This window comes from Aotus nancymaae, unplaced genomic scaffold (assembly GCF_030222135.1).
Source record: "Aotus nancymaae isolate 86718 unplaced genomic scaffold, 86718_ANA_hifiasm-v0.15.2.pri h1tg000033l, whole genome shotgun sequence".
Classification (NCBI taxonomy): domain Eukaryota; kingdom Metazoa; phylum Chordata; class Mammalia; order Primates; family Aotidae; genus Aotus; species Aotus nancymaae.
Window position 1 is genome coordinate 11,680,160 of NW_026988447.1, and position 13,136 is coordinate 11,693,295.

The 13,136-nt window shown below is 35.3% G+C and overlaps 1 protein-coding gene across 1 annotated transcript in view; it reads right to left on the bottom strand.

Moving 5' to 3' along the window:
* Window positions 1–2,036: 2,036 nt before the first annotated feature.
* GUCY1B1 (guanylate cyclase 1 soluble subunit beta 1) overlaps window positions 2,037–13,136 on the bottom strand; it is a 46,325-nt gene continuing 35,225 nt past the window's right edge. Inside the window, exons 9-14 of the mRNA XM_012448494.2 lie at window positions 10,036–10,233; window positions 7,061–7,298; window positions 5,872–6,012; window positions 4,878–5,032; window positions 4,406–4,532; window positions 2,037–3,244 (exon numbers count right to left, since the gene is read on the bottom strand). Of these exons, the coding sequence (XP_012303917.1) occupies window positions 3,221–3,244; window positions 4,406–4,532; window positions 4,878–5,032; window positions 5,872–6,012; window positions 7,061–7,298; window positions 10,036–10,233 (883 nt within the window). The 3' untranslated portion in view covers window positions 2,037–3,220. The remainder of the gene's footprint in view (window positions 3,245–4,405; window positions 4,533–4,877; window positions 5,033–5,871; window positions 6,013–7,060; window positions 7,299–10,035; window positions 10,234–13,136) is intronic.

Genomic DNA, 13,136 nt, shown 5'->3' on the forward strand with positions numbered 1-13,136 from the left:
AAGGATTGACAAACAGAATGTGTTCATTGATTTTTCTTGTTGACCTGTTTCTTCATGACATGTGCTGTCCATGATTCAACTATAACAATGCCTGTTATCAATGATTTGTAAATTTGCACTTATTAGATTACCTTTCTAGTCTTCTTGAAAGGGCAAGCCAAAGTTCCAACTCCTCTGATTTCTTCGTATTTCAACTCGATCTGACTACAACTCTAGTGAGTGGTTATCATAATCCCTGTTTTTACAATGACCTAACTGGGTTACACAAAAGTTAAGTGACTTTACCAATATCATGGAGCTAGTAATGGGTTGTTTGGAAATTCAAAGCAGTTTGGCCCAACTTGAAAAAAAAAAAAAGTTCTATTCTCTCTACACATTAATGCTACCTGAAAATAATTGTCTTTTAAAAATGTATTTCGCCAGAGCTTCAAAGCCAAGCCTAATATTAGGCACTTTTTCCCTAAGCTCAGTTACCCTTCTATATCCTCCACCATATGTAATGGAACTATCAGCTACCCACTAATGAAGCCAGAAGCCTTCTACGTGGCCCTAACCTTCTTCTCATCCCCTTTGGCCCGTAAGTAATCATTCACTTTTAATGTGAATCTTGACTGCTCTTCAATTAGCCTCCTGCCCTACGATCACCTTGAAGCAGGCCTATGCATGAAGGACAGTAGCCCCCTAATGCCACCCTTAAACCAAGCTCTTTCCCTCTAAATCAGCCCCTGCACCAATGTTAGCATGATTTTCTCTAAGCACAAATTTAACAGTGGCATTTTTGTGCCTCCTCTTTTCTCCAATCTCATTTATATTCCTCATTCCCTTCAAATCTGGCTTCTAGCCCCACTGCTCTAAGAGACTGCTCCAAGATACTGCTCCCTCTATTCCTTTGCTCAACGAATATTTGTCAAGTGCCTATTTGGTGGAAGGTTCAAGGACTATCTGGGGAAATAAGAACCATTTTAGCCATAAGAAACTTAAAGCCTAATAAGGAATCCTATATATAAACAGGTAATGTGTGAAGCATTGTAAATATCCTGGAACAATAGAGGAAGCTGAACTTGCCTAACAGGGAAATCTCCAATAAGAGGACATTGAGCTGAGTCTTAGCAAGAAATGAATTTGCAGCAGGGTATGGGATAAGGGTATGCAGACAGAACAAAGCATAAAACTATAAATGTAGCAACTAGCAGATAAGCCTGGTAAAGGTGACAATTTTTGCATGCTTTGCTAAGGTGTGCAGACGATGAATAGCATTAAAGTGATTGTAGGCAAGAGAACAATTTGGATTTGTAAAGACCACTTTGGTAGCAATGTGAGAGGGTGGAATGGAGAGGGCAAAGATGAGAAACAGATTTATAGGGAAAATCTTGCAATTGTTCAAGTTGCAGATGATGAGTGCCTGGACTAGCAGAGTGTTGGCAGAATAAAACAGAGATTTTAAAACATACAAGATGTAAAAATTGGAATATGAGGTATTCAAAAACAGAGTTTTGTTCAATGGTACATCTCAAACACCTCAAGCAGTGCCTACCAAAAATAGATGCTAAATATATGTAGGATTCTGGGAAGATGACAGTGTAACTAGTTTCTGAGTATTCTTAAATCTCCCCCCAAAACAGGCATAACAACTATCCCCACTTCACCCTTCTTTTCTCAAGTTACTCTTTCTCTGTTCTTTCTGTATTTGAATATATTTCTTCATTATGAATATCACATATTTTAATTACTTGTATACATGTCTATTATCCCTAAATGATTCAGAGCACTTTAAGTAAGCTGATGACATTCAGTATTCAACTGTTTCACCTCCCATGTCCGGTGTTTATTTCCTGTCACTTTGTTGGTCTAAAAAAGAAATACAGCATTTAAGAATATGCTATTTATGAGGAGTCAGTGAAAATTTATAATGGTAGCAAATAAAAATTAATTTAAAGTTTGCAATAGGCAAAATTGTAAAATGTATTTATGAAAAATGGCATTAATAAAATGAAAAATGTTAACATCATTTTTTATTGAAATAAAAACTGTATAGAGACAAGTGAAAAAAATAATTTATTACAGATTCTTGTACACGTTAACATGGAACATTTATACATATATCAATGTGCTAATATGAAATACTAAATTTAAAGGCAAACATTTTTACATAAAAGTAGTTGCACTCTATTTTATAAAGATAGATATTAATAAGTTATCAGAGACATTTAAGAATTAGAGGCCAATTATTCCAATAGTAATGCATTCTATGCTGAAATTAAACTAAGTTTTCTGAACATGATGTCCTGGATATAATCACATTCTTCTAAGCTAAGGAAAGGGAGCTCATTGCTGAGAATACCAAGCCAAGAAGGGTTTTAGTGGTAGTATTCCAGCAGAGTGTTTCCAGATCTATTCTTGGATGTGGCTGGAGCTCCCAACATTTAGCCTGAACTAATGTAACAGCTCAGTGTGAAACAATGCAGCTTTCTATAACAGCAGCCTGTGGTTAATGAGATTTCATACAGGGGATACAATTACAAATGATAGCATTTTAGAAGAATTATAATTGCCACATGATTCGAATTAGTAATCAAATACTTTAATAACAGAAATGTGTATTCAATATTTCTGAAAGGAAAGTAGCATACTTCAAAATAGTCACTATTTTCTCAGCATGATATATTAATTCTTACTTTGGGAGTCTGAAAATAAATTGCATTTTTCTCCTAAAACTTAGAATTCACTCCTTTAGAAAATGATTTCTATAATGATATGCACCAACATGATATAAACTTTATTACATATTATAGTCATTAAAATATACATATATATATATGGAGCACTAAACAGATTTGGTAAACCATGATATAAATATACACATGGCCAAATACTATTCAGTTTCATTTAACTAAATTCAACAAATATTTATTGGGTGCCCACTACTTGCAGATCACCATGTTAGGTAATGCTTGTAGTAGATATTAAGACACATGAAGCTCACATCATCCACATCAAAAGCCAAACTTGAGATAATATACTAAAGCCTAAAACATAATCAGAAGCAGAGCTAAAGTTGAATAATGGATAGTGAGAGATATACCCAGAAGAAAAGCTTGGGGTAGTCGACAAAGACAAAGCAAAATCTGTATCCATGGGGAATAACTGCTCCTGGGCTTGGCACGTGTCAGGAGAAAACTGGAACCTAATGTGCACTCCTCTTCACCCCGCAATCCAAGATTCAGTCATCATCCTGCTTTGTGTCCTTGAAAAAGTGTAAGAATGAGGGATTGATTTGCAGTGATCATGAAGTTTATCATATCAATTAAATGTATTTTTCTTTTTATGAGGATGTGATCCACGTTCACATCTACAGTTTCTGTAAATGATTTCCAGCATAATTCTGGGAAAAACAGGACCACCCAACTAAGATGACCAATGTTTGAGGTAGTTATGGTTTGGTTTGTCAGAAGAACATCAATAAGACCCTCACAGGAAAACAATTTAATGTTAAACCACGTGGAAGAAGATACATATTTCAAATCCTGTCATTCTATTCCCCTTTAGAAATTGTTATGCTCTAAAAGCATGTTTAGAGAATGTATACATACTAAAAGAGAAATATAAGCATGTAATCTTATCCCCCATGAAGAGCCAACACATCAACAGGGTAACAAAGTATAAAACTTGCCACACATTACAAAAGGCTAGGAAGAGGCTAGCCGTGACCTTAGAGTGTGCAGTGCCTCTGTGAGAGGCGTGATTCCACTTTGGATATGCCGCTGTTCTGAAGTCCATTCTAGCACATGAGCTCTGCCTGGAGTATAACCATAGTACTAGAAAGAAATTAAGTCTTCTCTGAAGAATGAATCAGGTTCTAGCAAGTTAAAAGTCCCCAGTCTCTCTAGGAGAAACAGACAACAGACTAGGATTTCCAGAATCCTCCAGTCATTCCATAGGAAGATAGCTTGGCCCTTAAAAGGATCTCAAGCTTCATAGTTAAGAAACGTCTCATGAACTACACCCCTTACTTAATCATGATGGTGATCTCAGAACCAACTTAGGGAGCTGAGGAAAGGGGCCAGGTGAGCCCCTCACAGCCCCACTTATCTTTGAGCCAGACAACAGTAGAGGAAGAACAAAACAACCACAATAGCAAGGAAAAAAAAAAAAAAACAGGCATTCTCAATCCAGGGCTTTGGTTTTCATTTCATTAGAGGACAAAAGTCACTAAAGCATCCCCTAAAAAGTACTTATTATTGTAAGTGGCTCATTAATGTTCGGTTATTTCTGCTGCTTTATTTAAAGGTTAATTTCTGTTAGCAAGAATTCTTTTCAAGTGAAATACATTTTCAGTGATTATGCTTTAGTTTTCCGTATTTATACTCTGTCTTAAGTACACAAATTATGCTTTGATTAGTCATACCTCTGTTCCTGTATTTTTTCTGGATAGAAACCAAACTTGCATTGGTTCTTTTTTGCCCTTCATGGACACTGGGCCTCTGTGCTCCAAATGGAATTGTGGATCTGAATTTTCTGGAGACATAAGACACCTAAAAGACAAGGGAAGGGGACTAGGAACAGAAGTACACAGAGGCTTTTATGGAGACGGTGACATGTACCATGTTACAAATGGAGACGGCAAGAACGAATGCTAAAGTTGTACTGAGAGGTAACTCAGAGCTTTACAATGGTCATATCAAGCTGTTCTAAGATGATGTGAAATCACATAAAATGGAAATAATGATGCAATCTTCTGAAATAAAAAATAATTCTACAAGCAGTGGGGAAGAGTGGAGGTGATAACTCTTTTAAAGCAACAAAACCTCTGACAATTAAACCACATACAAAGACACACTTCCTTTGCAAATCAGTAAATAGCAAACATTTTCTCTCACCTGTATGTATATTCAGACACATTTATTTTTCCCTTTTCTCCTGTGGTTTCTGTTCGGCTTGTGAGGTTGACAGTATTTCCAAAAAGACAGTATCGAGGCATCCGCTGTCCTATGACACCTGTAACCACCTCTCCAGTGTGTATCCCTATTGTTATCTGCAAAAAACAAAGCTTTGCTTCAATCACTTTGATGACTAACACATGATGTTTTTTTAAATTTTACTTTAAGTTCTGGGATATGTGTGCAGAACGTGCAGGTTTGTTACATAGGCGTATATGTGTCATGGTGGTTTGCTGCAATCAACCCATTGTCTAGGTTTTAAGCTCTGCATGCGTTAGGTATTTGTCCTAATGCTCTCCCTCCCCTTGCCCCCAACCCCCCAACAGGCCCTGGTCTGTGATGTTCCCCTCCCTGTGTCCGTGTGTTCTCACTGTTCAACTCACACTTATGAGTGAGAACATGCGGTGTTTGGTTTTCTCTTCCTGTAACACATGAATTTTTGCTTACTTTATATTGCAGAATAACGTAGAGTCATCATATAACACCATAAGAGATCTCTACAAGAACTCCAAGCATATTACAGACTTCAAAAGCCCTCACGAAATCTTTGTCTCCCTAGAGAAATATCTTGACTTAAGAGAAACATTTGAGTCTGAAGATTTCAAAGATTGTGAATCTAGTAACTTACATGAGACATGAAAGAGATTTTAAAAAATAAACCACAAGAGGTTTATCTTTTAATAAAGGTATAAGAAGTTTTTTTCTCATCCCCATGACTTTCAGTACATGAAATAGACTAGATAATTTCAAATAGGTGGACAAATCTCCATGCCTATGAAAGAATGTAGTACAGTGGGCTGGATGAAATACTTATAGTCTTTGTTGTCACTATGCCCTTCTTTATACACATTATTGATTTTCTGGTCAACAATATGAATCAATTGTCCAAAAAGGTTTACACAGCATCATTACAATATCTACTTCACTTACTAACCTGAACAGATTCACCATCTACTTGAACCTGGCCAGCAATTTCCATCATGTCCAAGGCCAGGTGGCAGATGGATCGTGCATGGTGAATGCATGGCTCTGGTAAACCACTCACTGTCATATACTTGTCACCAACAGTCTCCACCTAACACAGTACATATATTTAGATGGTCACTGGTTAGCATAAAAAAGACTGTTTCATTTGTTACCCCAATAAAAAGCATACATATTTTCAAGGCTACCAGTAACTTTAAACTTCTCTCTTCCTTTAATTCTCTTAAAATTCTAGTACATTTAACTACAACAAAATGAAACCTTGCAATTACTTATAATTTACACACATGACAGGCACTTGGGGTCTTTGATGATGGGCAGGTACAGACATAGAATTCTTTTCCTTTAGTAAGCAATTAAATTCTCAACTCAGATCTATCTAACAATTCAGAAGAATAATTTTTTACTTCATTTCCCCCTAAAACAGTGATGGTTTGATGGCACAGAGAGTCACCATTTGAAGTTCAGTGATTTATCATGATCATTAAGCATTTATTTTTATGATGTGCTCACCACCTGCTACAGTGTACCTCAGAAAATGACTATAAAATAAATAGTCCTTGTGTAATTATATTACCCCAGATACCTAGGGATGGTTTAGTTAACATTCTTGCGTTTATGTAGCAATATTCCACTGACTTCTTTTTTCCAATATTATATTTATTTTTAAATGAAACAAAGGGCATGAATGCCTTATAAATGTTTATCTTCTTCAAGTTGATGTTATCTAAACGCAAATCTGAGTCCCCAGTGCCCTTCTCATGCTCCATGATTTCTTTACTGTACAAAGCATTTATATTTTTCACTAAGAATGCCTCTTGCAGAGCACTAAAATGAATGCTGCCTTTATACTAAATGTGATAAACAGCCTGTCCAGACTTGTTAGCCTAAGTACAAATAAGATGGTGAACATTTCATTTTAACCAGGGAATCACCCACTCCATGAAACATTCATTTTGGGTACATGGAAGAGACAGTTTTATAACAAGAGGCAATTACTTAAGAAAATGGTAAAGCATTGAATACACGGAGGCTCACTGTGCTGGAGTCAGAGAACTGTGATGGCACGGCCTCCGGATGGGGAGGCTCAGAACGCCAGCCTCTGGATAGCTCTGTAGTCAGTGATGATGAAGACTTGCCTTATAAACAAATGGGTTTTTCCGGGAATCAGTCAGGGTGTCAAATCTGGTGTAGAGGTCGTTGAGAAGGTTTACGATCTTCATGGCCCCTTCTCCCGATGCATGCTTGCTACAGAAAGCATTGAAGCCCACAATGCCGCTGAAGAGGATGGTCACATTGTCATATCTTTTGGCAGGCACTGGACGCTTGTGCCGCAGCTCATTGGCAACAGACGGAGGAAGGACAGAATACAGCAATCTGTTCAGTGGGGTCAGGAGAAAACCACTGTAAGAAATGCTGGGAAAGCCTTTAGTGCTTCTGCTGTCCCTTTTGCACAAGCGCAATGTCATTTATACTTTAAAGGCCTGGATTCTGGTAGGACATCCTCTAAAATTAGCATCAAATATTTGCTGTATTTATGAGCAAGGACTTAAGAAAATATAAATTATTTGTTCATTCTAATCACATAAATCATCCACAAGCCCAAACTAGTTCAAACCAAATCAAAATAAGCCAAGCAAACAGACGAAACAAAAAGACTGGTGGTAGAAAATCAAAGTTTTCATTTCTAGTCCTGTATTCTGACCCTGCTATTATGATAGTTTCAGTATGAAGACTGTCATTAACAACACCTAAAACATGGTACGAATAGCACAATAATAGAAACAGGTTTGCCTCTTAGAATAAGAAATATATCTTGATTTTGGAAAAGTAATATTCAAAGAAGCAGAATTTCTCTCCAGTCTTATTCATGCCTCACTCCTCCGTAGAAGAAACTGATAAAACCAGCAGAAATTGCTCTAGACAATAAAATATTTTATTTGTTCAGGCACAACTGAGACTACTACGGTGGCATCGGGGATCATGCTAAGGGGACAGATGTGGTATAAGCACACAGGAGAAGGATGAAAGCTGATGAATTTAGAGGGAAAGAAGCAGAACTGGACCTATGGGCTCTGGATTAGAAGACTCAAGAGGAACAGATGAGAACTTACTGCCTTTTTCTTCCTGCCTTTGCTCTAAAGCGAAAGGGCGTACGTGGGAAGTTTACATACACAAAATGGAGCTGAGCTCTCAATGTTTTTCCTAGTCGTAGTAGAATTTCTCCAGTCTTTCATTTTCAACTTTCAAACATTGAATGTTTTATAAAATATGAAAGCTATTTTGAATAGTAAGTATGAGCAGTAGAACTACTTACCTTCAAAGAAAATGAATAGTAAATGGTTTCTAATGACATCACCTTGAAAACCAAATATCTACAAAAACCAAATTCTAAATCTAATAATCTAAAAAATAATATAAGGATTCTTGAAGCGCAGTAACTCAAAATGGCACAAATAGTTCCTGAATGTGAAACCCACCTTGGGGAATTCAAACAAAGAAGTAGTTCGGTGATTAGTACTTATCAGCTACTCTTATTAAAGATAAGTCCACTGTTTAACTCCCAGTAGCTCCCAGTTTTGGACTCCTGGTCTGGGAAGAGAAGCTAATACTTTGCTTAAGCTGACAATTTAGGAAAAATGTGAATTAAGAGCTTTTTCAGTACAGAATATCTGGATATTTCATAACTTAAAGGATACATTCTTTATAGTGCTGGTCATTTATTTATCATGAGTGTAGATACTAGTACATTGAGTCACAATACAAAATGAAACCTAAATGCTTTTCTAATACAAAAAAAAAGTAACAAGATATTGAGTAACTCAAGACTACAAACTCATGTGACTTTGAATCTTAGTCCTAAGGTCTTAGAAGCTCCACAAAATGTGTAATATTCATAGATGAAATTGTAGCGCATACCAATAAAGCATACACTTTGAGTTATTTTTCTAGAAGTGAGAGAATTTGAGCTACCTGCTCCATATATTTTCTGAAATTTGCAAAATACTTGGGTAGATTAAACTGGGTGCAAGTTAGGACCTTTAGAAAAGTAGAGTGGCCTTAAAGTAACTAAATACAGCTTTCATTTTCATTACACAAGGCCAAGACACATGAATTAAGAAGGTGTAAATAAAGACAGGTGCGTAAAATGGCATTCTCTATTTCACCCCTGCTGTTAATAGAGTTAACTGATGTGTTTACTTGTGTGCACAGCATCCATCCATGGGCAACTACACATGTATCAATGCAAGAGAAGTGTACAAAGCAATGCTGTTACCAATCCTTGAGTGAGGAAGTAGACTGAAATAGCTCTTATGAGAAGTAAGGCAGATCAGTTTCATTTCTCCAACAAGATAGCTTCCTATTATATAAACATTAAAAAACAAACACATCAGAACCTGGGTAAAATACCTTATAAATATCAGTGATGTGGTGCTTTTAATCAGCATATGAAAGCGAGGCCAAGTAGTATGCATGCTATGTACTTATTTAAATACATTTCTTGAAAATGTATTATCTTTCATGTTTTTGCCCAATATTTCATAATTTAATCCACCACTCATAGAAATACGTTTTATATTTTGATATTTTTGCTAATGTATGTCACTATAGATATAATTACTGTCATTACATATGATACTACAATTTGTCAGATTCATTTCTTTCTAGCCCTAAGTTCAGGGTCCCAGAAAAGACATTTTTAAGCATGTAATGGCCGATTCTAAGTTCATTGTGCAGAGCCGCTCTCTGCACATGGCAGTCCCTGGCATACTGAAGATGGTTAATATATAACTCTTGTATGAAAGAATGCATGCATAAATGATAGTTAAACTTTAATTTTTGAACTAAATTTGAATTTGAGTTATTCTCATGATTTTCAAAAAGATATTTTGGCATATATTATTCCAACTTGGCTCCAAAAAATAGATGTATTTCCACTACCATTAAGACTGGTTTATTTCCTTAAGCATAATTTCTTTTTAAAAGCAATGTGAAGGATTTTATTTACTACTCCAGAGCTATTACAGCTCCCATGGCTGGTTCTCAGTCTTAAATATAGTAGAGTCACAATATATTATGAGTAACAGTGGAGCCCCAAGCAGTACATTCTTACGTGTCTGTCTTTTTCTTTTCATCTTCCAGGGCTCTTAAGGTGAGCTGCAGCCTGTCGGTGAGGATTTCCAGTTCTTGGGTGAGTTTGTATTCCTCTCTAAATTGTTCTCCCAAAAGAACAAGATCGCGTGTGGCATCATGCAGAGGGATGTCACTTAGATACAGCCCTCTCCTCGTCAAATCATCCAGGTTCATGACACTGTCATATGGAGAAATGAGGCAAGATCAGTCTCAACTTGTATACATGACAATGCAACCCTGATTTCTGTCAAGGAGTCTGATCCTGCCACCTCCTCTGATTCAAAAGATCAGGCTGAAGACAATAAAATTATGGAGAATTGAACAAAGATTGTGAGTTTATTTTCTTAGATATTTAAACATCTACCAAAAAGCAGTGAACTTGAGATGCATTTTTGCCAGGCTGCACTTTTTGGTGCCATCAGTCTAAAATGAAAAGATCATGTAGAAAACATCTCTGTGATAAATGTTCAGGTATGTAATACGGGCTGTAATTTATTATTCTCAATTTTTTTCTCATTATAAGGAGAGGAAAAAAATCTATCTTTATCCTCTTTCTCAGGAATAATGATGCTTCTTTTGAGAAACTACTTCATCTTGCTTTCTGGATTCTATGAATCTTGTAACTGGTTATTTTTCCCTTTTGGACACAATGACTAAAAATTTCCAACCACGTTTATGACCCATCCTCAGCACGTAATTACCTATCTAAGGCTACGTACCATTCTTACTTCTGGCTCTCATGTCTTCTATTCTCATTTTCTTTGACAAACTTTTCTCATGTATTTGAAGTATTATTCAATCTTGCAGCATTTTATGCATCATCATTGTAACTTGTGTCATTTTCCCAACAACATAATAATGTTTATTACTTCAGTGATGATCTGATTAGTAAAAAGTTAATTGCTTTTTAAAAATGTACTCTTTGAAGCTGGGCACGGTGGCTCATGCCTGTAATCCCAGGACTTTGGGAGGCTGAGGTGGGCAGATCACTTGAGGCTAGGAGTTCGAGAACAGCCTGGCCAACATGGTGAAACCCCATCCCTACTGAAAGTACAAAAATTAGCTGGGTGAGGTGACTCACACCTGTAGTCCCAGCCACCTGGGAGGCTGAGGCAAGAGAATTGCTTGAATCTGGGAGGCAGAGGCTGCAGTGAGATGAGATCCTGCCACTGCATTCCAGCCTGGGTGACAGAGCTAGACGCCATCTCAAAACAAAAAAAGTACTAATTGATTAAAGTGACCGAAGATTATTTCATTGGCTTGAATTTTTTTAATGCAACGTCATTACTTCTGGCCACTTAGAATAATAATTACTCTAAAATGACAAAATTCAGTTATGACTTTGGAGAATATGGGATTAATAATTTGAAGAATTTTGAATTAACCCTATCTAAAATTCTTCAAAAGGGGTGACTTTGCAGAATTTTGAATTAATGCAATATATTCTCAGTAGCAATGTTCATAAAGCAAAGCAAAAATTAGAATGCCCATAAAGAAAATTAAAAAATCAAAGACTTTATTAATGAAACACACAGTCTTTTTAGGCTTTGTTAAAATGGATATGTAAGACCATTTGCAGAAAAAGATGCATCTGGAAAGAAGCTAGATCATCAGCCAAAGGTATATAAGACCTGCCCATGAGCAGAGAAAAAACTTGATAGTAAGTTCAAAAATGAATAGTTAAAAAGCTCATACTGAGCTACAAAACTTAATCCAATCATAAAGGTTTCGTGATTCTAAAAATGTCCTATATCATTATTTTAATGAACTATTAAATTTTTCCTAAATTTAAACTAATCATCTTAGAATTATTTATTTTACAAGTAAAACTACTTTTAATTGAGCTTTTGTTTATGTAGTGTGAGTAAAAATCTTCCCACATACATGTACGTGTCCCATAGGATAATCTGCAATTTTCTCACTGGGTGACCAATGTCTGCATATGGCAATAAACAAATAAACTCCAAATTTTCTGCTTTTATTTCTGAAGAAACCTTTTTTTGCATACATAGAAATTGCCCTTAATGAGAAGCTGATATTCTCCTAAGCTGCAAAGAGGCAGAAGAAGAAAACACTTACTGATATGGGACATCTTTAGATCAATGTAGCTTATTAATTTTTTTAAAAAGGGTTTATGTTTCCTAATTTTGTTTCTTTTATTTTCATGATATTTATTCCTCATGGAAAAGACATCTATATCCTTATATTGTCTGATATATTATTCTTATATGTTATAGTTAAACAATATTTAATCTTGAATATATTTATCAAAAGATTAACTACATATTATTCTTATAATATATTATCCTAATATATATTCTAATATATTACAAATTAACTATATATTATTCTTATATATTATTATGTAATGTGTAATACAATAGTAATAATATGAAAGGAGGCTATTACAAAGTTTATTATTTTTTCAGAAACTTTAAGACCACATTTTTAAGTGCAATGTGATCATGGTGGAATTCAAATTAAATTTTTAACCAATAGCTCACCAAAACATGCTTTCTTGACCATGTTCTAGATAATGCACATATACTTTGTTTATACAAAATTATGAATACACAGAATATCATCTCACAATAATTCCCACAGTTATCTTTTCTATTGTTTTGAAGCAAATTCAGACATAATTTTTATATTCTGAATTCCCATGTATTTCCTAGTAAAATGCTTTCCCAAATTGGAAAAACAACTATCTATAGTTTTATTTTTCTCTGATGTTTATTAAAAATAACATTTACCTACATTTTAATTGAATAATATATTTGGAACAGTATTTGGATTAGAGTAGCTAAATATTTTTCATTTAAAATAGTTCAAACCCAGAAATAATGAGAGCCCTTTTAGATTTTTTGCTAACATACTATAGAAAAGATAATTTTTTGGTGTCAAATATACCTATGTATTTATTATGCCACCCTATTAGATGCTTTATAAAATTGCTTACCTAATGCCTGTTTCAAAGGTACAAAATGTTACTGCAGATTATTTATCCCATGGTCTAATGGCATAAATACTGCAAATGTATAAAGATATAGCAAATAACAGAGTATGTGATTTCTTCTGAGT